Source organism: Carcharhinus amblyrhynchos, chromosome 20, assembly GCF_965287045.1.
Source record: "Carcharhinus amblyrhynchos chromosome 20, sCarAmb.v2.hapA, whole genome shotgun sequence".
NCBI lineage: Eukaryota > Metazoa > Chordata > Chondrichthyes > Carcharhiniformes > Carcharhinidae > Carcharhinus > Carcharhinus amblyrhynchos.
Window position 1 is genome coordinate 46,317,748 of NC_137343.1, and position 21,806 is coordinate 46,339,553.

Genomic DNA, 21,806 nt, shown 5'->3' on the forward strand with positions numbered 1-21,806 from the left:
TAGAGTTGGCTATTTGAACTGGACTTAGAGTGCACGCAGCCTTCAGCCTGTTTCCTCTACTGAGGATTTGCTGACACTTGCAACATTCTCAAATGGCTAGGCAGCCTTGCCTTGAATACTTTACCCTTCAGCTGATTAGACATCAAACACTAGAATTCATAAGAACATAAGAAATAGGAGCAGGAGTAGGCCAACTAGCCCTTCGAGCCTGCCCCGCCATTCAATAAGATCATGGCTGATCTGTCGTGGCTCAGTTCCACATTCCCACCCTCTCCCCATAACCCTTAATCCCCTCTCTCATCAAAGACTCATCAACCCGCGTCTTAAAAATATTTAGCGAGGCAGCCTCCACCATTTCAACGGGCAGAGAATTCCAGAGATTCACCACCCTTTGAGTGAAGAAGTTCCTCCTCAACTCTGTTCTAAACCACCCCCCCCCTTTATCTTGAGGCTATGCCCCGTAGTCCTACTATCCTTTCTGAGCGGGAAGAGTCTCTCCACCTCTATCCTATCCATCCCATTCATCATCTTATACGTCTCAATGAGATCTCCCCTCATTCTTCTAAACTCTAACGAGTACAAGCCTAATCTATTCAGCCTCTCCTCATAGCTCAACCCCCTCAACTCCAGAATCAGCCTAGTAAACCTCCTCTGCACTCCCTCCGAGGCTAAAATATCCTTGCGCAAGTACGGCGCCCAAAACTGCACACAGTACTCCAGCTGCGGCCTCACCAATGCCCTATACAGCCGCAGCAAGACCTCCCTACTTTTATATTCAATCCCCCTCGCGATGAAAGCCAGCATCCTATTCGCCTTCTGACCACCTGCTGCACCTGCAAGCTGGGTTTTTGCGACTCATGCACAAGGACCCCGAGGTCCCTCTGCACCGTCGCCTGCTGCAGGTTTTCTCCACGTAAGTAATAATCCTTCCTACCAAAGTGGACCACCTCGCACTTACCAACATTGAATTCCATTTGCCATTTCCTGGCCCATTCGCCCAGCCTATCTAGATCCTTCTGTAGACTCTCCCCACCCTCCGCACAATTTGCCTTTCCACCAATTTTGGTGTCATCAGCAAATTTTGACACCCTACACTCGGTTCCCTCCTCCAGATCATCTTCCCTTCCTAAATCATTCCCTTCCTAAATTGCTCTATCCTTTAAGATAATCCTTCAAGTCTACCTCTTTAACCAAGGTTTTGATCACCTACCCTATTATTTCCTTAGGGAGACATTATGTTAAATTTTGTCTGATTAGATTCCTATGAAACCCCTTGGGCCATTTCCCTGCACTTAAGTTGCTATACAAGTGCAAGTTGCTGTTTTTGGAGCAATGGCATTTGCTTTTTGCAGTGTCAAATGTCTAGATATCCTCTGCACAAAAATGAAGTTAGTAACAATAAAAAGGGATAATTTCATCATTTTATTTCTTTGGTTCAATGCCTCCAAATTACCTGACCTGCAAAAGGAAGTGTATTTGTTCCACCTCTAGAAAGCCCCTGGGTGTGCATGCCTCCTCTTGTAGGACTTCAGATTTGCTTGGCACTATTACACACTTATTGGCTTAGGGAGGTTTCCTTATGCAGCATCATAGATACAAGGCTATCTATTAGTGTGTGTAATCTCTTCACATACCTTATTCTTTTATCCAGGAGAAAGAAAATATCCTAATGGTATAATCACTTATTTACTGTTAAATAAAGCTAGTAACACAAGTTGCATATATCTTTATTACAAGATAATACTGTTATAGAAACATTTCAGGATAGTTAATAACCCATCCCCAATAAGGCAAATAGAAATAACTAGGTTTCAAACTCAGTAAGTCATCCTTCCAGCACAGAAGTGATAAAGGATTAATTCTGCAGATAAATAAATACTTTTGAGCTAAATCTTTGATGCCAAGTTGCTTCCTGTTGGTTTTGTGCAATGTTGTGTGAAGGTAAGCAGCACAGAGTCTTGATTATAATGCCATGTACTATTCCCTCTTAGGAGTGATTGTGCAGCAATCCAAAAAATTTCCCACACAAGCCATGCACAAGTTGGCCTGCAAGTTACCATGTTGTAAGACTCCACAAAAAAATTAAACAGTTAACACCCATGCCAGTGAATTGGCCACACAAGAAAAAAGGGTATGTTAGTCCCAAGTCAATTACTGTCCAATGGAATAAAAATGGTGAAAGTCAACTCAGCAGCACCAAATCAGAGAGAGGTGGTAAGGGAGATAGGGAAAGGAGAGACAGACTTCAGCCAAATGGGGCATATCACTGGCAGCACCATCCAGACAAGAACTAGAGAACTGCAAGTTTGTTAAATGTGTACTTTTCTTAAAAATTGTTGGTTCATCACGAGAAGATTTTGCAGGAAAAAATCCTCATCTGTTGTAAATCTACCTTTGGCACTGTAAATTAGCCACAGGGATACTTTTTTCCTGATCCTATCCAGTTCTTTCCACATGAAGAAATAGCACAAGTTGTGCTCATACTAATTTACATATGCTGCAAACTATAATTGTCCAGTTATAATTTAAACAGGATGAAAACAAAGAGCACTCACATTACTGTTTAGGTCCATTCCAATCTATAACTAACCCTATAACTAAATTCAATTCAAGTATAAAGCTGACCAATTTACATACAGGTTGCCTAGAAAATCTCGTCAGCTCTGGCACCAGCATAACATGGTGGGAGTTTGATTCTTTAGTAGAGAGCAGTAAAACACCACAGTACACTGTCACTCAACCCAGACGGGAGTAATGTTGATGGCTGCCCAGTGCTGAATGCTTTTTATCATTTAAGATAAACATTTTATGTAAAAGCTGGAATTGCAATTATTTACACTTTATCATGACCTATTCAGCAAATTAGTTTTCAGGAGTCAAGCCTGCCATCAGAAGTGACCAAAATCCTTCTATAAACTAGAACTTTGAAGTAGTAACCATGCTGGGGATAAAGGGAAATTGGTGGATGTATTGTACTTAGATTTCCATAGATTTGGTAAGGTGCTAAGGTTATTGCAGAAAATGTGTTTTAGGGAGTTAACATATCAGCATGGATAGAAGATTGGCTAGCTAACAGGAAGCAGAGAGCATGCCTAAATGGGTCTTCAGGTTGACAAGATGTAATGAGTGGTGTGCCACAGGGACCAACTGTTAATTTATAAGAATGATTTAGATGAAGAGATTGAAGGGATGGTTGCCAATTTGCTAATGACACAAATTAAGTTGTGAAGATAATATGAGCAAGCTACAACAGTAAGATAGGTCAAATGAGTGGACAAATATCTGGCAATGTGGGAAAATGTGAAATTGTCCATTTTGGCAGGAAGAATAAAAAAAATCATCAAATAGTGCGAAATTGCAGAGGTCTGAGGGGGAGAAGAATCTGGGTATCCTAGTGTATGAACTGTAAAAAGCTAGCATGCAGGTACAGCAAGTAACTAGGGAAGCTAACAGAACATTACTGTTTATTGTGAGCTTATACTTCAGTTGTACAGGGCATTAATAAGCCCACATGCGGAGTACTGTTGGTCACCTTATTTGAGGGAGGATGTAAATATGTTGGAAACAGTTCAGAGGATGTTCACTAGATTATCAGGAATGAGCAGGTTGTCTCATCAGGAAAGCTGAACAGGCTAGGGTTGTATCCGCTGGAGTTAAGAGCAAAAGACGACTTGATTGAAATATACTAGATCCTGAGGGGTCTAGATAGGATTAATGTAACAGCTATGCCAGTGTCACCCACATCTCAAGAACGCTGGAAATCTGAAAGAACAGAAAATGTTGGGGGCAATACTCAGCAGGTCTGGCAACATCTGTGAAGAAAGATACACAGCTAATGTTTTAGGTCAATAGCTTTTCTTGCTGAAACATTTAGCATTTTTTTAATCTTTGACTAACAAATTGAAAGTTGTCAATCAATTGCATTGCAGTATTCCATTGTCTTATGTAAAAGATGGACAAAATAAATCAGCCAACATATACCTTGGGTACAAACCCGATATGGGCCAAAGGATCATTGTACTAACTTTGACGTCAAAGCAGTCATGTGCAGTGTGTGAAAAGCCCCCAAAACAAAACATAACATTCCCATGGGAACAGGATCAATATATGCCAGGGTCAAGGCAGTTATTTCTTCCAATCATCCATCCTTTTCTCACTTCTGATACAGACACTTGATATTAAATTGGAGATTATAAAAATCAGTATCTGCAATTGATATCCCATAGGATTCGATAGCAACCAGGCACATTGGGGAAAAGTACCTTACACTAAGAGCCTAATATATAAATTGCTGTAGAAACAAGATATTGCCACTGAAAGTATTACGCGTGTGACAATTATTTGAAAAATGATAAGTGCTTCTGTCACCTTCTGGCTCAAATATTTCAGATCTTCAGTGGATCAGAATGCAACATTTGAAGAAACTGTTTTGCTAGTAAGCATAAGCAGTGGTCATGGTGGTGCATAGGAATATATTTCATTAAAGGATCTCCGTAACTGCACAACACTTCAACATGCACAAAACCACACCAGACAACTTCCCAACTCAGCTTAAAAAAATATATGTTCACATCATGCAATATGAATAAATAAAATCAGGTTATAAAGTCTTGTGGTTATATCAAATGCAATGAAAATGCAATTAAGGCGGCAAGTAAAACAAAACATACAAGTATACACAGACATCAGTATTATATTACCAGCCCTGCACTTTCTATAAACAAACAGTGCAAAAACATTGTTAAGGGGTAAGGAACCCTCAATATCAGGACACTCAAATACCATTATAAGTTGTAAAAGATTGGTTAGAAATTATGATTATCATCTGCCAGAGACTAGATCGTCAGTAATTCACCAGACAGGTATCAGGTGTAACATATTATCAAGGATATGGTTTTGTTTTGATACTGAGTGACATTCCCCTCCCTGCTTTTGTCTCCCTCCCATCATGTAAAAGTTGTGCACAAGTTCATACAATGGTGCTCTTAGAAACCCAGCTGTGTTGTACTGTTCAAAAAAGGGATGTATGCAATTGACTGGGTGCAAAGAAGAATAAAAATATTCTTGTAGTAGGAGGAGGTGATCGAAAAAGTTGGAGTATATAAAGTACACTGGTAAGAATAACAATACTGTTTTGAGATAAGATTAGTTAATAGAATCAAGAAACAGATTTGGCATATAGCTGAGATATTTTGAAAAAGGTTTCAGCATTGAAAAGCTGAAATATTTGGAATGCTCTGCCAAGAAAGATAAAAATACATTAGGGATATTCCAAATGTAGATGGGTATTATGCTGAACAAATCAGAATATAGAAAGGGCAAGTTTCAGTGGGCCAAATGGCCATTTGTCACTCAAATTGGATATCAGAGCATAGGAACATAAATCTGTGTTGTCAAGTTTTGTGATACAAGAAATGTCTCATGTCGTTGGAATGGTTGATTCCCCTTCTCCACCTGAAGCCATATTTTCTGGGATATCATATTTCAAATTCAGCAAAGCCTCTCAAGGTAACTTGTCTTGATAAAGTTTTGCTAAAAAAGTAAAGGTGTCATCCTTGATCTATGCTGAGTCAGTTTATCTTGTGGCTTGCCCTTGAGGAATAAAAAGTTAATCCTTCATTTTTTCCTGATCTCTACCATGGAAGTGTGCACCATGTACAAAGAGAATTGGGCTGAGCTATTCAAGTCATCTGCCAACATGCTAATAAAGCAAATGACAACAGGGGGAGCTTCTGAAGTTTAATGGATGCCTGTAATCTATGTCCCTACAAATTACCCTCTTTAGAAGAAAAATTAAGGGGTGTGACATACTAAATGCCACCAGTTTAACGTTCACTTCCTCCCCTGCTGGCAAGCTATGAGCTGTAGTGTGCACCATCCTCAAGATATATTGCAGCAACTAGCAAGGTTCCTTCAATAGCATCTCCCAAACACACAACCCCGAGCAACTAAAAGGATAAGGGCAGTGATTACATGGAAATACTACCACCTTCAAGTTACCCTCCAAGTAGCACACCATTCTAATTTGGAATCTATCATTCCTTCATCAGCTCTAGTTCAAAATCCTGGAACTCCCTCCTTTTAATGGAGAGAGTGTAGCTACCAACAGTCCACAGCAATTCAAGAAGCCCATTTGCCACTCCCTTCTTAACGGAAGTTAGGAACGGTCTGTAAATGCTCCTCCTGCTAGCAACATCTCATGAAAAATATGAAGGTTCTCAAAACAGTCTCTCGAATAATGATTTTTCAGTTTCAAAACAAAACTTGGAAAGCTGCTTTGCACATTAGCTTTCATTATTTCAAAAAATGAATACATTTGAGGGTTCTTTGGAGGGTTTTAAGTAAATTACTCATTAGGTCAAAAAATAAGGACAGATGGAGTTATAAATCTACTATGTGTCCAGGAATATACAACATCAAATACATTGTTTATCATTACTTAATTCAGCAGTTACTAAACTACTGAAAAACTCCTAATATTTCTGAAACAGATCAAAACAATTCCAGTTACTTAAAACAACAATACATTCAACCATCCAACACAAGCAATAAAATGAAATCTCCAAACTCAGCACCAAATCAAAGAGAAATCAATGTTTTCTCGTTATTTGACACTTATTTTTACTCTCTCGACAACAGAAGGGAATGAAGTCATGTTACACTGTGCAGTATACGTAACAGTACTGTAGCTGTGTAGAGAGGTATAAGGCACTAAACAGTTATTGATAGGGCAGTACAAATCACTAAAAAGTTTGCACTGCACACCAGGAACAGATTAAGGCACTAAAATAGTCAACTTGCTTTTTCTGCTGGAGGCAATTATGCAAGGGTGCTTGAAAACTTGACATTAAAAATAATTTGAGAAAATTAATAGGTATTATGCAATTTTACCACAGGAAATCTAGTTAACATGGCGGCAGTTCAATGTGCTTAACCCACTGACCATTCAGTCCCATTATTTTTTCTTCTGGGCCAGATAAGAGAGAATGGAATAGTGCTGTAAAATACTTAAAATTAACACTATTTTATTCACTATAAAAATAATCTTGCAACATCAGCCCATTGTCACCAAATTAGACTGGCATAGAATTATTGATGTCAGTTCGGAGTATCACTATTTGAGTTTTTAGGCAAATCAAACAGCCTGCTCCTGAAACTCTCACCAGATTAGTTCCTGAGAAAAGTTTGCATCAGAACAACTAGTGGATCAGCTACAGTTTGAACACAATTTTGTTAATCTGGAGGACACCAAGGTGAATTTTCAACCTCCAGTTATAGAACATGTGAGGCAAAGTACTAAATTGGAATATCCTTTTGCCCGCATTACAGAACCAGGCCCCAGGATTAGGGAATATTTGTTTTCCAATCCAAGCTAGAAAGCTATAGCAATATGATAAAAATCCATTGATGCTACTTAATTCTGGGATTTAGCCCTTTAAACTTGTGATTTCAGAAAAGGTGCACATCTTAATATCTCCCGAGTGACCCTTATTTGCACACTGGATTACTGATCGTTATATTCCTTTCATTAAAGCTTATGCAAGAGACTGGATTTAAACAGATCTATTTGGCAAATGCAGGCATTAACTTCCCAAATCGGTGTCATCACTTTACTGTGAGTTGGCATTTCAACATCAAACCCCACCCTTCCCCAGTTCTTTGGCATCACTCATTAAAGCATTTAACCCTGAAAGTAACACTGTCACCTGATCTCCATTAGACAGGAGTCAGCCTGTCTGTACCTCTGCCTGGTTGTCTTTATTTACTGTTGAGAAGACCAGCTGTGGTGGAGAGGTTTCAGAATCACCTCTGGCTCGAGGGGACCCACTGTTCCGGTCAGTGCTCTCAATGCCCACTTGCAAGCTGCTAACTTTCAGAATGTCCTGTGGATCCCGTAGGAAGACCAGCACCACAGTGATATTGTCACTAGAACCACCTTCTTTTGCAGCTGCTACAAGTGTCTCTGCAACTGTACTGCCATCACCCGCATTTTCTTGCAAGTGTTCTTGCACAAGGTCCACAACCTTGGAAGGTTCAATTCCATCAAAAAAGCCATCGCAGGCTAAAACAATGTAGTCCTCCGTGCCATCTAGTTGGAACGAGGCACTATCTGCATCCCCCGAAATGTAAGGTTTTTGGTCAATATCCCCTAAAAGAATGAACAAAATCATCTTGATAACAGGAAAGAAAAATTAACATTCCAGAATTTGGTACAGTGCAGAATGTCAGTAAATACCAATTCACCTTTGGCAATGTGGATTCATTCAACTCAAAGATGAATTTTTTTTAAATAGTTATTGAAATCACTAAAAATATACACATTACTCAGAACCAACTCAAACTAAATATGAATTCATGTGAACCAGGAAACAGAAATAAGAAATGACATTTATGCATAGACACTTGTAAGTGCCTTATAAATGATATTTATGCAAGGAAGTTTGACCCTCCCATGTGAGTTATACGTGATCCAAATGCTCGTGATGGGAAGGGCAGGAGAATTCTTGCTGCATTTGGCTTGTACTGTATGAATTGAATACACATTCACAAAAACAATGCTAGTAACTGGGTAATAAAAGGACATCTAATTCATTATTGTATTATTTCCAATAGTTTCAAATTAATGCTAATACTGAAGATCCAAACACTATTCACCCGTGTCAACATCAAATATTCTAGATCAATTACAGCATAATCAGATGGAGAAATGAGGCATCAACAATAATGCATTGCAACCCCAAACTCAACTGTGCTTACTTATGTGGTAATGTAAGTTTTTCTATTCCAATATTAGACATTCTTGCATCTTTTCTTAGATAGTTCAACCTGTAAGTTTTTTTTTGGTATGGGAGCGTGCAATACCAAAGCCCCACTGCCTTGGATTTGTCCTGCTGCTTAAGAGATATTCAATGTCTGAGTAAAAAATTGCTATAGCTAAATATCGGAAAGACCCAAACCATTACCTTTGGTCCGTGCCACAAACCGTATTCATAAGTCATAGAAACCCTACAGTACAGAGAGAGGGGTCATTCGGCCCATCGAGTCTGCACCGACCACAATCCCACCCAGGCCCTACAGCCATATCCCTACATGTTTTACCCATTAATCCCTCTAACCTACACATCTCAGGACACTAAGGGGCAATTTAAGCATGGTCAACCTAACCCGCACATCTTTGGACTGTGGGATGAAACCAGAGCACCTGGAGGAAACTCACGCAGACAAGGAGAACGTGTAAACTCTACACAGACAGTGACCTAAGCCAGGAATCGAATCCAGGTCCCTGGAGCTGTGAAGTAGCAGTGCTAATCACTGTGCTACCGTGCCGCTCATTCTCTGGTCACCAACCCTATTCTTCCTATCACTGTCTCAGGTTGAACTGTATTATCTGCATCGTGTTCTTACTGACTCCAAGACGAGCTTCTCCCCCCATCACCACGACCTCCCCCCTTCGCACTTCCACTTCTATGTAACACCACCCATCTTTTCCACAGTCTCAGCTCATCTACTGATGAAACTCTCAACCAAGCCCTTGCTACCGCTATACTCAGCTATCCCAGTGCTCTCCTTGCTGGTCCATCACTTTGCATCCTTCATAAATTTAAGGTCACACCCTAACTTGAACCAAGTTCTAAAATCCAATTACCTCAGTGCTAACTAAGCTACATTGGATAAGAATTTTAAAATGGAAGCATTTAGGTGTTGGGAACCAATCTTCAAATTCCTCCATTGACTCACCTCATCCCAATCTCAGATTTGTGCACTCTTCCAGTTTTGGTCTCATGTACATTATTGCCTGCAGCTCCAAAATTAGCCACCCTGCTTCTGCCTAGACTCCAAGCTGTTGAATTCCCAGAATAAACACCTCCATCTCACTTTTGTTCTTAAGTTCATCAGGAAAGCTAATAGAATGATATCACGTATTGCGAGGGGAATTAAATACAAAAGTAGGCAGTTGTGCTTCATTGGCACAGGGCACAAGTGAGACCACATTTGGAGTACTGTATGCAATTTTGGTAACCTTATTTAAGGAAGGGTATTAATACATTGGTTTACCAGACTAATATCTGGAATGTGTGGATTGTCTTATGGGGAAGGCTAGGCTGTATCTGCTGGAATTAAGAAGAGTAAGAGGTGACTAGATTGAAACATAGAAGATCCTAAGGGTCTTGACAGGGTAGAAATGGAGATGTTGCCTCTTATGGGAGGATTTAAACTAACGGTCACTGTTCAAAATAAGAGGTTAAAACAGAGATGAGGTGACACTTTTTCTCTGAGGGCCATAGGTCTTTGGAAGCCTTTGACAAGATCCCATATGGGAAACTTGTAAAGAAGGTAAATGCACATGGGATACCAGGTAATTTGAAAAATGGATTCAGAATTGGCTCAGTTGTAGGAGGCAGAATGATGACAGAAGGCTGCTTAAGTGCTTGGAAGTGTCCAATGGAGTACCGTAGGGATTTTGTTGGGTCCCCTATTACTTGTAATTTATATAAACAACATAGGTGACTATGTAGGGGGTAGGATTAGCAAGTTTGCAGATAACACAAAGATTGGCCAGGTGGTTAACAGTGAAGTGGAGTGTCTTGGGCTGTAAGATATAGATGAAATGGTCAAATGGGCAGATAAGGAGTAGATGGATTTAACCCCAAAAGGGAGATGATACACATTGAATACTTCCTTGTTTAATTACTTCTTCCAATGAACAGCATGACAGTAGGAAGCTCTGTGGGACAAAGGGACCTTAGCATGTTTGTACATAGATCTCTGAAGATGGAAAGGCACATTAGTAGGGTGGTGAAAAAGGCATATAGGACACTTGCCTTTATCAATCAAGGCACAGATTACAAAAACAAGTCAGTCATGGAGTTGTACAGAACTTTGGTCACAGCTGGAGTACTGTTTGCAGTTCAGTTGCCACATTATACGAAAGATATGATTGCACTGGAGGGGTGCAGAGGGTATTCACTAGGATGCTGCCTGGGATGGAACATTTAAGTTACGAAGAGAGGTTGGGTAGGTTTGGGTTGTTTTCGTTGGAGCAGAGAAGACTGAGGGGTGACCTGATCAAGGCGAAAAAGATTATGAGGGATATGGACAAAGGATAAGAAGCAGCTGTTCCCATTAGTCCCAATTAGTCAGTCAGAAGGGAACATAGGTTAAAGGGGAAGGGCAGGAGGTTCAGGGGGAAATGTGAGGAAAGCTTTTTCCACCCACAGAGTGGTGATGGTCTGGAATGCACTGCTTGGGAGGGTGGTCGAGGCTGATTGTCTCATATCCTTTAAAAAGTACCAGGATGAAAACCTGGCACATCATAACATTCAAGGTTATGAATCAAGTGGTGGTTAATGGAATTAGGTGGGAATTCATGTGTTTCTCATGCTGGTACAAACCTGATGTGCCAAAGGCCCTCTTCTGCATTGTACAATTCTATGATTCTTCCTGAAAAGGTGGTGCAAGTAGAGTCTTTGAATATTTTTAAGGCAGAGGTGGATAGACTCTTGATTAGCAAGGGGTGATAGGTTATCAGCAGTACGTGGGATGCAGATTTGAGGTTGCTATCTGAACAGCCATGATTTTGTTGGATGGCATAGCAGACTCAAGGGATGAATAGTCTCCTCCTGCTACCTGTTCATAAAAACTCCTTAGGTACCTTACCGTCAAAGAAAGAACTGTTTAAGGAAGGGAGGGAGGCAGCAGACGGGAAATTATAGGCCAGTTAGCCTGACTTCTGTCATTGGCAAGATTTTAGAGTCTGTTATTAAAGATGAGATTGCACAGTACTCGGAAGTGCATGATAAAGTTGGATCGTGTCATCTCAGCTTTGTCAAGGGGAGCTCATGTCTGATAGATCTGTTAAGAGTTCTTTGAGGAGGTAACAAGGAAATTAGATAAAGGAGAACCAGTGGATGTAATTCATTTAGATTTCCAGCAGGCCTTTGACAAGGTACTGCATACGAAACTGTCAAATAAGTGCCCATGTTGTTAAGGGTAAGATCCTGGCATGGATAGAGGATTAGCTGACTGGCAGAAGGCAGAGAGTGGGGACAAAGTGGTCTTTTTTAGGATGGCAGCCAGTGACTACTGATGTGCCTCAGGGGTCAGTGCTAAGACCACAACTTTTCATAACATACATTAATGTTTTGGAGGGAGGAACTGAAGGCACTGTATCATCTGAAAACTTAGCAACAAAGGTATGTAGAGGGACAGGTAGTATTGAGGAAACAGAGGGGCTGCAGAAGAACTTGGACAGGTTAGGAGAGTGGGCAAAGAAGTGGCAGATGGAATACAATGTGGAAAAGTGAGGTTATGCATTTTGGAAGGAGGAATGGAGGCACAGACTATTTTCTAAATGGGAAAATGCTTACGAAATCAGAAACAAAGGTACTTGGGAGTCATTGGTCAAGATTCTCTTAAGGTTAACGTGCAGGTTCAGCTGGCAGTTAGGAAGGCAAATGCACTGTTAGCATTCATATTGAGGGGGCTAGAACACAACAGCAGGGATGTACTTCTGAGGCTGTAAAGGCTCTGGTCAGACTCCATTTGCAGTGTTATGAGCAGTTTTAGGCCCCATATCTAAGGAAGGATGTGCTTGCCTTGGAAAGGGTCCAGAGGAGGCTCACAAGAATGATCCCTGGAATGAAGAGCTTGTTGTATGAGGAACGGTTGAGTACTCTGGGTCTGTACTTGGAGTTTAGAAGGATGAGGGGGGATCTTATTGAAACTTACAGGATACTGCAAAGTCTGAATAGAGTGGACCTGAAGAGGATGTTTCCACTAGTAGGAAAAGTAGAACCAGAGGAAGCCAGAAGTAGAACCTCAGGCTAAAGGGACGATCCTTTAAAACAGAGATGAGGAGGAATTTTTTCAGTCAAAGTGGTGAATCTGTAACAGTCTCTGCCACAGAAGGCTGTGGAGGCCAGGTCACTGAATGTCTTTAAGACAGAGATAGTTAGGTTCTTGGTTATTAAGGGAATCAGGGGCTATGTGGAAAAGGTGGGAGAATGGGGATGTGAAAAATATCAGCCATGACTGAATGGAGGAGCAGACTCAAATGGGCCAAATGGCCTAATTCTGCTCCTATGGTCTAAATGCTCTCATGAAGCACTTTGGGATGTTTAACAATGTAAGGTTATTATATAAATGCAAGTTCCTGTTGTACATGAAACAGTTGGGAAACCAGGAACTTGGGTCCCACATAGTTGGAAATGAGTCAGTCACTTGTCATCTGGATATAGACATGAAAAGACAGTGTGCAACACTATCCTGCTTAGAAATTAGTGAAAGAATTTGAGGAAAAAGCAATATTTTGATACAATAACTAACTTCACTTTAGCAAATTTCTGGCAGTTAAGACCAATAAATGTTTGCTCTTACCATATTCCCAAGAATTCATTCCATAAGTGCAAACACAAAAATTAAAGCTCATTGAGGAAAGAGATCATCCAAAAGATGATTTTCATTATTGGATGCTGGGATTTCTGTTTTCTTTTCACAGATTGTAAAAGAGTTGGATTATAAAATGGGAACACGGAACTCAAGTTTAATCGGTATTACATTGGCTATAGTTGGAGTATTCCATTCACGGTTTGATAATCTAAGATGACCAGTTGTTATATTCAACTGGTCTCCTATTGAGAGGTCAGTCACATACTCACCAATCGCCCTAGAAACTGCAAGAGTTCCATTTACACGCCAACATCCCAGAAATACCACACATCCACCAAGGTCTTCAATCCTCTCTTTCTCTTTCTAAAATAGAATAATTCACACAAATAACCATTTACTCAAAGCTGAAGTTAATCAAAGTGCGGTTAGAAATATTCACAGGGCAGAATAATCCAGTTCAAATATAGCTGCTTTTATTAAACTTCACCATATGTAGGCTATGCACGTCTTCAGAATCACTTGAAAAGAAAAATAGGTCAAGATCCAACTTGTCAAATCAACCAACTAGTGATCTGAACATGAGTTTCAGCAGATTCTTGGAGACTGAAAATGGTGAAGCAGATTGAACCTTGCAAGGAGGGGAACACTGGTACTTATTGTTTTATGAAGAATCAAACATTCTTCAGAAATTGTAAAAGCCACACTGAACTGAGAAAAAAGGAGCTGCTTCATCCTCAGACCAGGTCTTTTGTGTGTAACAGCACAGCTAAGTCCCTCTAATTCAAGACTATAACTGCTTTGGAATTGCACTGATGCCAGAGGACGCTGACATACAGCGACAATAGGCAAGGAGATTTCTCGGTCTAAGGACAATTGTGGGATGGGCTATAAAGGCTGAATTTGCCAGTGACAGCAATATCCATGAATAATTTTTTAAAAGTTATTGGAAAGACTCAGTTTGAATGAATGAATTTCTGCTAGCATCGGTGACTTCATTGAGACTCTGGCATTGCTGCTGGCTGCACAAAGCTTTTGCCTCAGAGACTGGTCGTACTACAGTAGCACTTAAGCACCATTTCTGTGACCAGTTTGCAAACTAACTTAAGATATTCGCGGGTTCAAGTTAAAAACTACATTACGAATACTAAATACATCATGCTGTTAATTTTTTGTAATTCTCATACATATCAGTAATTAATGGGTTGGCTGAATACATTATTGCCAATTTTTCACACTGCTAACAGCCTATATTTGTAGTTATATTCATGGGCAATATTTACATGCAACAGTCAAGCCAGAAATCATGATTTAGCTGAACTGCCTCCACTTTCTTTTAAAAAAAATCTACACTTGATGGCTCACTCACTTCATTCTCAGGTTTGTGGGGCTCCATAAGTGTCACAACCCTGCCCTGTCGAACCATCATCACCTGCGAATCCCCAAGCCAGGCCACATGCAGCGAACTGTCAACAATCAAGGCTGCCACTCCAGTCGTACCACTCCGTAACTTCTGCAACACAGATGATAACTCAGTTAGAAGCATCCATTCCACGACAGTTACAGGTTTAGTGAGTCACCTCCTCTATTTAACCTAGCTCTTACTGAACTACACCTGCCTTCTTCCCAGCAGAAACCAGTCTCTCCTTTTTACCCCTTTATATGCAATCTTGAAATTGTTAATTTAATATGAAAACTCTACCTTAAAAGATGAACTATTTTAACACATTACCATCTAACAATTACATTCTATGCCAACAGTACAAGCTCCTGGTGTTTTTTTTATATTACTTGCATGAAGTACAAAACAAAACTAATACTACAGAGTTGAAAAAATGTTGCCTTTCATTTACCCCTCTGTAGTATGGCATTAAAACTATGCTTTATTTATGTAAGTGTCTCGTATGCCTATGTATTTCTCTGCAGTCATTGCCAGCTGTCCCTAGATTCAAGGTTAGCACCTATTTGGGGTTGAGTGTTTCTGCCATATCCCAGTGTCATGAGACTGAACTGACTGATTCCTGGCTAGCACATTTGGCAGGATGTCCCACAAGGTAGTGGAATCTAGAGTGCAGGATTTACTTCATTTATTTCTACCTCAGAAAAAGGGACACCTTATTTTTAGAGCACTTTTTCTAGCCCCTTCCCCATTTGAGGTGATCAGAAGGTACTCTGAAGAGTACCTCAGTCATAGATGTTGCTGCCCAAAGACACTCCTGTCCGTACACAGGTGTTCAACAATCTTTATTCATCTCACCCGTGTACAGATTCTTGGGCTAGGGACTCCTAGGTTCACAGGCCCGTCCTTGTGCCAATTTTCTATTGCCACAGGACTTAGCAAATAAGAACATAAGAACATAAGAAATAGGAGCAGGAGTAGGCCATCTAGCCCTTCGAGCCTGCCCAGCCATTCAATAAGATCATGGCTGATCTGTCGTGGCTCAGTTCCACATTCCTGCCCTCTCCCCATAACCCTTAATCCCCTCTCTTATCAAAAACCCATCAACCCGTGTCTTAAAAATATTTAGCGAGGCAGCCTCCACCACTTCAACGGGCAGAGAATTCCAGAGATTCACCACCCTTTGAGTGAAGAAGTTCCTCCTCAACTCCGTTCTAAACCGCCTCCCCTTTATCTTGAGGCTGTGCCCCCTAGTCCTACTGTCTTTTTTGAGCGGGAAGAGTCTCTCCACCTCTATCCTATCCATCCCATTCATCATCTTATACGTCTCAATGAGATCTCCCCTCATTCTTCTAAACTCTCACGAGTACAAGCCTAGTTTATTCAGCCTCTCCTCATAGCTCAATCCCCTCAACTCCGGTATCAGCCTAGTAAACCTCCTCTGCACTCCCTCCAGGGCCAAAATATCCTTGCGCAGGTGCGGCGCCCAAAACTGCACACAGTACTCCAGCTGCGGCCTCACCAATGCCCTATACAGCTGCAGCAAGACCATAGCTCCCTCTCCCTTTGTTTAACATGAAACTGAAACCTCAATGGAAGAAGCCAGACAGTGGTTGTGGAGGATTGCTTCTGAGTGGAGGCCTGTGACTAGTGGTGTGCCGCAGGGATCAGTGTTGGGACGGTGTTTGTCATCTATATCAATGATCTGGATGATAACGAGGTAAATTGGGTCAGCAAATTTGCTGATGATACAAAGATTGGAGGTATAGTGGACAGTGAGGAAGGTTTTCAGAGCTTGCAGAGGGATTTGGACCAACTAGAAAAATGGGCTGAAAAATGGCAAATGGAATTTAACGCAGACAAATGAGAGGTATTGCACTTTGGAAGGACAAACCAAAGTAGAACATACAGGTAGGACTCTGAAGAGTGCAGATGAACAGAGGAATCTGGGAATACAGGTACAGAATTCCCTAAAAGTGACATCACAGATGGATAAGGTCGTAAAGAGTGCTTTTGGTACACTGGCCTTTATAAATCAGAGTATCGAGTGTAAAAGTTTGAGTGTTATGGTAAGGTTATATAAGGCATTGGTGAGGCCGAATTTAGAGTATTGTGTACAGTTTTGATCACCTAGTTACAGGAAGGATGTAAACAAGATTGAAAGAGTGCAGAGAAGGTTCACAAGGATGTTGCCGGGACTTGAGAAGCTGAGTTACAGAGAGAGAGATTGAATAGGTTAGGACTTCATTCCCTGGAACATGGAAGTATGAGGGGAGATTTGATAGAGGTGTATAAGATTTTGATGGGTATAGATAGAGTGAATGCAAGCAGGCTTTTTCCACACAGGCTAGGAGAGAAAAAAGGGTTAAGGGTGAAAGGAGAAAAGTTTAAAAGGGAATATTGGGGGGCGGGGGGGGGGGCTTCCTCACACAGAGTGTGGTGGGAGTGTGGAATGAGCTGCTGGATAAAGTGGTAAATGTGGGGTCACTTTTAACATTCAAGAAAAACTTGGGACAGGTACATGGATGAGAGGGGTGTGGAGGGATATGGTCCAAGTGCAGGTCAGTGGGACCATGCAAAAAAAGTGGTTTGGCACAGATAAGGACCAAAAGGCCTGTTTGAGCTGTAAATTTATGGTTTTCTATGGTTTCCATGAAGAATTTGGGGTGCTGTCATTGTTCACATGATTGTGACAAGTTGATGGTCAGATTTCAGTGACATGTCAAAGCACAATAACTGGGACAGCCATACTGCAGCAGCCCTTTTTCCACCTCTACAGCTGTTGATCTACATCTCAGCATATAAGTTGCTGACTGTTGGTTCCGGTAAGGAAAAAGAGTTTTGGCCACCAACAGTGCTGACGTATTTTTGGTCTGAATCTTACAGCTCAATACTATTAATCTTTATTCCCACAAATTGCACACCGCCACATAAGGACTTAACTGCTGCAAGAACTGGGGAGCTCCGTGTAAACAGTTCCCCAGCACCTGTTGCAAACAATTGCAGATGGCAACCAAGAAGTCAGCACCACGCTTCATGGAGAGGTCCTTGTCAAGCTGCTCAATGGAATGACACACAAGAACATAAGAAATAGGAGCAGGAGTAGGCCACCTAGCCCTTCGAGCCTGCCCCGCCATTCAATAAGATCATGGCTGATCTGAAGTGGCTCAGTTCCACTTTCCCACTTTCTCCCCATAACCCTTAATCCCCTTTGCCTACCAAAAACCTATCTACTCGCGTCTTAAATATATTTAGCGAGGTAGCCTCCACCACTTCAACGGGCAAAGAATTCCAGAGATTCACTACCCTTTGAGTGAAGAAGTTCCTCCTCAACTGTGTTCTAAACTGCCCCCCCCTTATCTTGAGGCTGTGCCCTCTTGTCCTGCTGTCCTTTCTGAGCGGGAAGAACCTCTCCACCTCTACCCTATCCATCCCTTTCATCATCTTATACGTCTCAATGAGATTCCTCCCCCCCCCCCCCCATCCTTCTAAACTCTAACGAGTACAAGCCCAGTCTATTCAGCCTCTCCTCATAGCTCAACCCCCTCAACTCTGGTATCAGCCTAGTGAACCTCCTCTGCACTCCCTCCAAGGCCAAAATATCCTTGCGCAAGTGCGGCGACCAAAACTGCACACAGTACTCCAGCTGCAGCCTCACCAGTGCCCTGTACAGTTGCAGCAAGACCTCCCTACTTTTATATTCAATCCCCCTCACTATGAAGGCCAGCATCCCATTCGCCTTCCTGACCACCTGCTGCACCTGTAGCCTGGGTTTTTGCGACTCATGCACAAGGACCCCCAGGTCTCTCTGCACCGTAGCATGCTGCAGCTTTTCGCCCTGTAAGTAGCAGTCCTTCCTATTATTCCTGCCAAAGTGGATAACCTCACACTTGCCAACGTTGTATTCCATCTGCCAGATCCTCGCCCATTCACTCAGCCTATCTAGATCCCTCTGCAGACTTTCCACACCCTCTGCACAATTTGCTGTTCCACTTATCTTTGTGTCATCGGCAAATTTTGACACCTTACATTCGGCTCCCTCCTCCAGATCATCTATATAAATGGTAAATAGCTGAGGCCCCAGCACCGATCCCTGGGGCACTCCACTAGTCACCAACCGCCAATCCGAATAGCACCCATTGACACCCACTCTCTGCCTCCTATTTGACAGCCAATCCCCTATCCACGCTAACACCTTACCCCCAACTCCATGCCCCCTAACCTTCTGTAACAACCTTTTGTGCGGCACCTTATCAAACACCTTCTGAAAATCGAGAAACACCACATCCACCGGTTCCCCTCTGTCCACCGCACTAGACACATCCTCATAGAATTCCAATAAATTCATCAGACATGACTTCCCCTTAACAAATCCGTGCTGCGTCTGCTCTATCAAACAATTCTTCTCAAGATGCCTCGCTATTTTCTCTTTGATTACAGATTCAAGCATTTTTCCTACAACAGATGTTAAACTAACCGGCCTATAATTCCCTGCCTTTTGCCTGCTACCCTTTTTAAACAGCGGCGTAACATTAGCCGTTTTCCAATCTGCCGGCACTTCCCCGGAATCCAGCGAGGTTTGGAAAATAATCACCAAGGCGTCCACTATCACCTCTGCCATTTCCTTCAGAACCCTTGGATGCATTCCATCCGGTCCTGGGGACTTGTCCACCATCAGTCCCTCTAGTCTGTCGAGCACTGCCTCTCTAGTAACAATGATCTCATTCAGGCCCTCCACTCCTACCATCTTTCCATCGTTAACACCCGGCAAACTATTCGCATCCTCCTCTGTGAAGACCGAAGCAAAAAAGTTATTCAAGGCCTTAGCCATTTCCTCATCCCCCACCACTAAATCCCCCTTCTCATCCTCTAAGGGTCCAACATTCACCCTAGCCAGCCTCCTCCTTTTTATATATTTATAAAAACTCTTACTATCCTTTTTTATATTTAGCGCTAGCCTAGATTCATAGTCAATCCTTCCTTTCTTTATCAACTTCTTCGTCATTCTTTGTTGATATTTAAACCTCTCCCAACCCTCTTCTCGCCCACTACTTTTAGCCACTCTAAATGCATCAGCTTTTAATTTAATACTCTCCTTTATCTCCTTCATTATCCACGGCTAATTATCTCTTCTCCTACAATCCTTCTTTACCATCGGAATAAATTTCTGCTGAGCACCAAGAAAGATCTCCTTAAAGATCCTCCACTGTTCCTCAGCAGACCTACCTCCCAATCTGCACCCCCAATCTACATTTGTCAATTTGTCACAGAGGAGGGAACCACTATACCCATGCTCCAGGTGGCAGACATCCAGCAGGGTAACCACCATTTGGGATGCAGTGGCAAGCCTAGTCAGTGCACTGCAGCAGACGGGATAGCACTGTTAAAAAGATGAATGATCTTCTTCACTCAGCCAGGGTAAGTGAAGCAGTTCAGTCTCCCACTGGATCTCCCTTGCACCGCCAACCCATTCTTGCACTCAGCCACCTTAGCCTCTGCCAACATCAGGCACCAAGTTCCCCCTCACTCGCTCCCAGAGCCACCATATTCCCCCAGTAGCTGCTATACTCCGCACATTCCAGCATCCACCCAAACCCCACGCCCACCACAATCTAAATGCCCACACTCCCACCTACCCTCTTTCTATTCACATCATTGCAGGACAAGCTTGAGCACAAGTGTCAGCAGGCATGCCCAAGTTGCAAACCCACACACGCTTTTGGGTGCAGGCCCTCGAGCTGGCTGGAGAGGAAGAGCATACCTATGCTGCTAGTGAAGTGGGGCAGCCAGGAAACTTCAGAATCCTCAACACAAATACTGTCATTCCTCAAGTATCAAGTGAGTAATCAACATTCCCTCCCTGCACTGATATCATGTGCTTGCCCTTGCAGGCTGACTGCTGGAACAAGCCAGACAATCCTCACTCCCACTGGAACCAGTTGAGGGGGGGAATTTCTCTGACCCCACCATGGAGGAGGCATCACAGCACTCACCCATGCCCAGCACCAGCAGATACTCACTTCGGTAGGTTTAATAAGTAGATAGGCTTACCATCGTGGTCAATCCACAGCAAGCAGAAGCAGGAACATCCCAGGGAACCGGCACTCGAGATGCCGGAGCCAGACACTGCTGAGCACCAGGCTGATATGCCCATGGGCATGGTCTTCCCACAATTGCTGGAGCTGCAAAGGCAGAGTCGCAAAACTCAGGAAAAGATGACAGTTGCCATCCTCAGACTGCAAGGCCGATTGGAGGAGTCCCATTGCCTTCCATCTGAGGAAATGGTGCTGTCACTGCTGTGCATGAAGGTTGGCCCTGGGTTGGAGACCTTGGTGCAGGACATGCATTCCATGCCAGGTGTCCTCACCATGGCACAGGTCTTCATATGCACTGGTGGCAATCAGGAGTGTCAGCACCAGGAGAAAGTGGAGCTTCTGCTGGTCACTCCAGCTGCCCCTCCATCTCATGGAAGAACACAGTGGTCCCCAGGAACCCAAGGGGAAGAGAATCAGCAAGATGTTATTTGTCATTATTATTAACGGTTTGGATGAGAATATAGGAGGCACGGTTTGTAAGCTTGCAGATGACACCAAGATTGCAACGGGATCTTGACCAATTAGGCCAGTGGGCTGACGAATAGCATATGGAGTTTAATTTAGATAAATGCGAAGTGATGCATATTGGTAGCTCAAACCAGCGCAGGACTTACTCAGTTAATGGTAGGGTGTTGGGGAGAGTTACAGAACAAAAATATGTGGGGTACATGTTAATTGCTCCTTGAAAGTGGAGTCACAGAGGTGGACAGAGTGGTGAAGGCGGCATTCAGCATGCTTGGTTTCATTGGCCGGAACACTAAAAACAGGAATTAGGAAGTTTTGTTGAAGTTGTACAAGACATCGTTAAGGCCACACATGGAATACTGTGTACAGTTCTGGTCACCCTATTATAGAAAGGATATTAAACTAGAAAGAGTGCAGAAAAATTTACTAGTTTGTAGCCAGGACTTGATGGTTTGAGTTAC

At 42.4% G+C, this 21,806-nt stretch overlaps 1 protein-coding gene across 1 annotated transcript in view; it reads right to left on the minus strand.

Moving 5' to 3' along the window:
* Window positions 1-1,711: 1,711 nt before the first annotated feature.
* ppm1f (protein phosphatase, Mg2+/Mn2+ dependent, 1F) overlaps window positions 1,712-21,806 on the minus strand; it is a 70,440-nt gene continuing 50,345 nt past the window's right edge. The window contains exons 5-7 of the mRNA XM_080208518.1: window positions 14,756-14,899; window positions 13,659-13,752; window positions 1,712-8,149 (exon numbers count right to left, since the gene is read on the minus strand). Coding sequence (XP_080064644.1) covers window positions 7,728-8,149; window positions 13,659-13,752; window positions 14,756-14,899 — 660 coding nt within the window. The 3' untranslated portion in view covers window positions 1,712-7,727. The remainder of the gene's footprint in view (window positions 8,150-13,658; window positions 13,753-14,755; window positions 14,900-21,806) is intronic.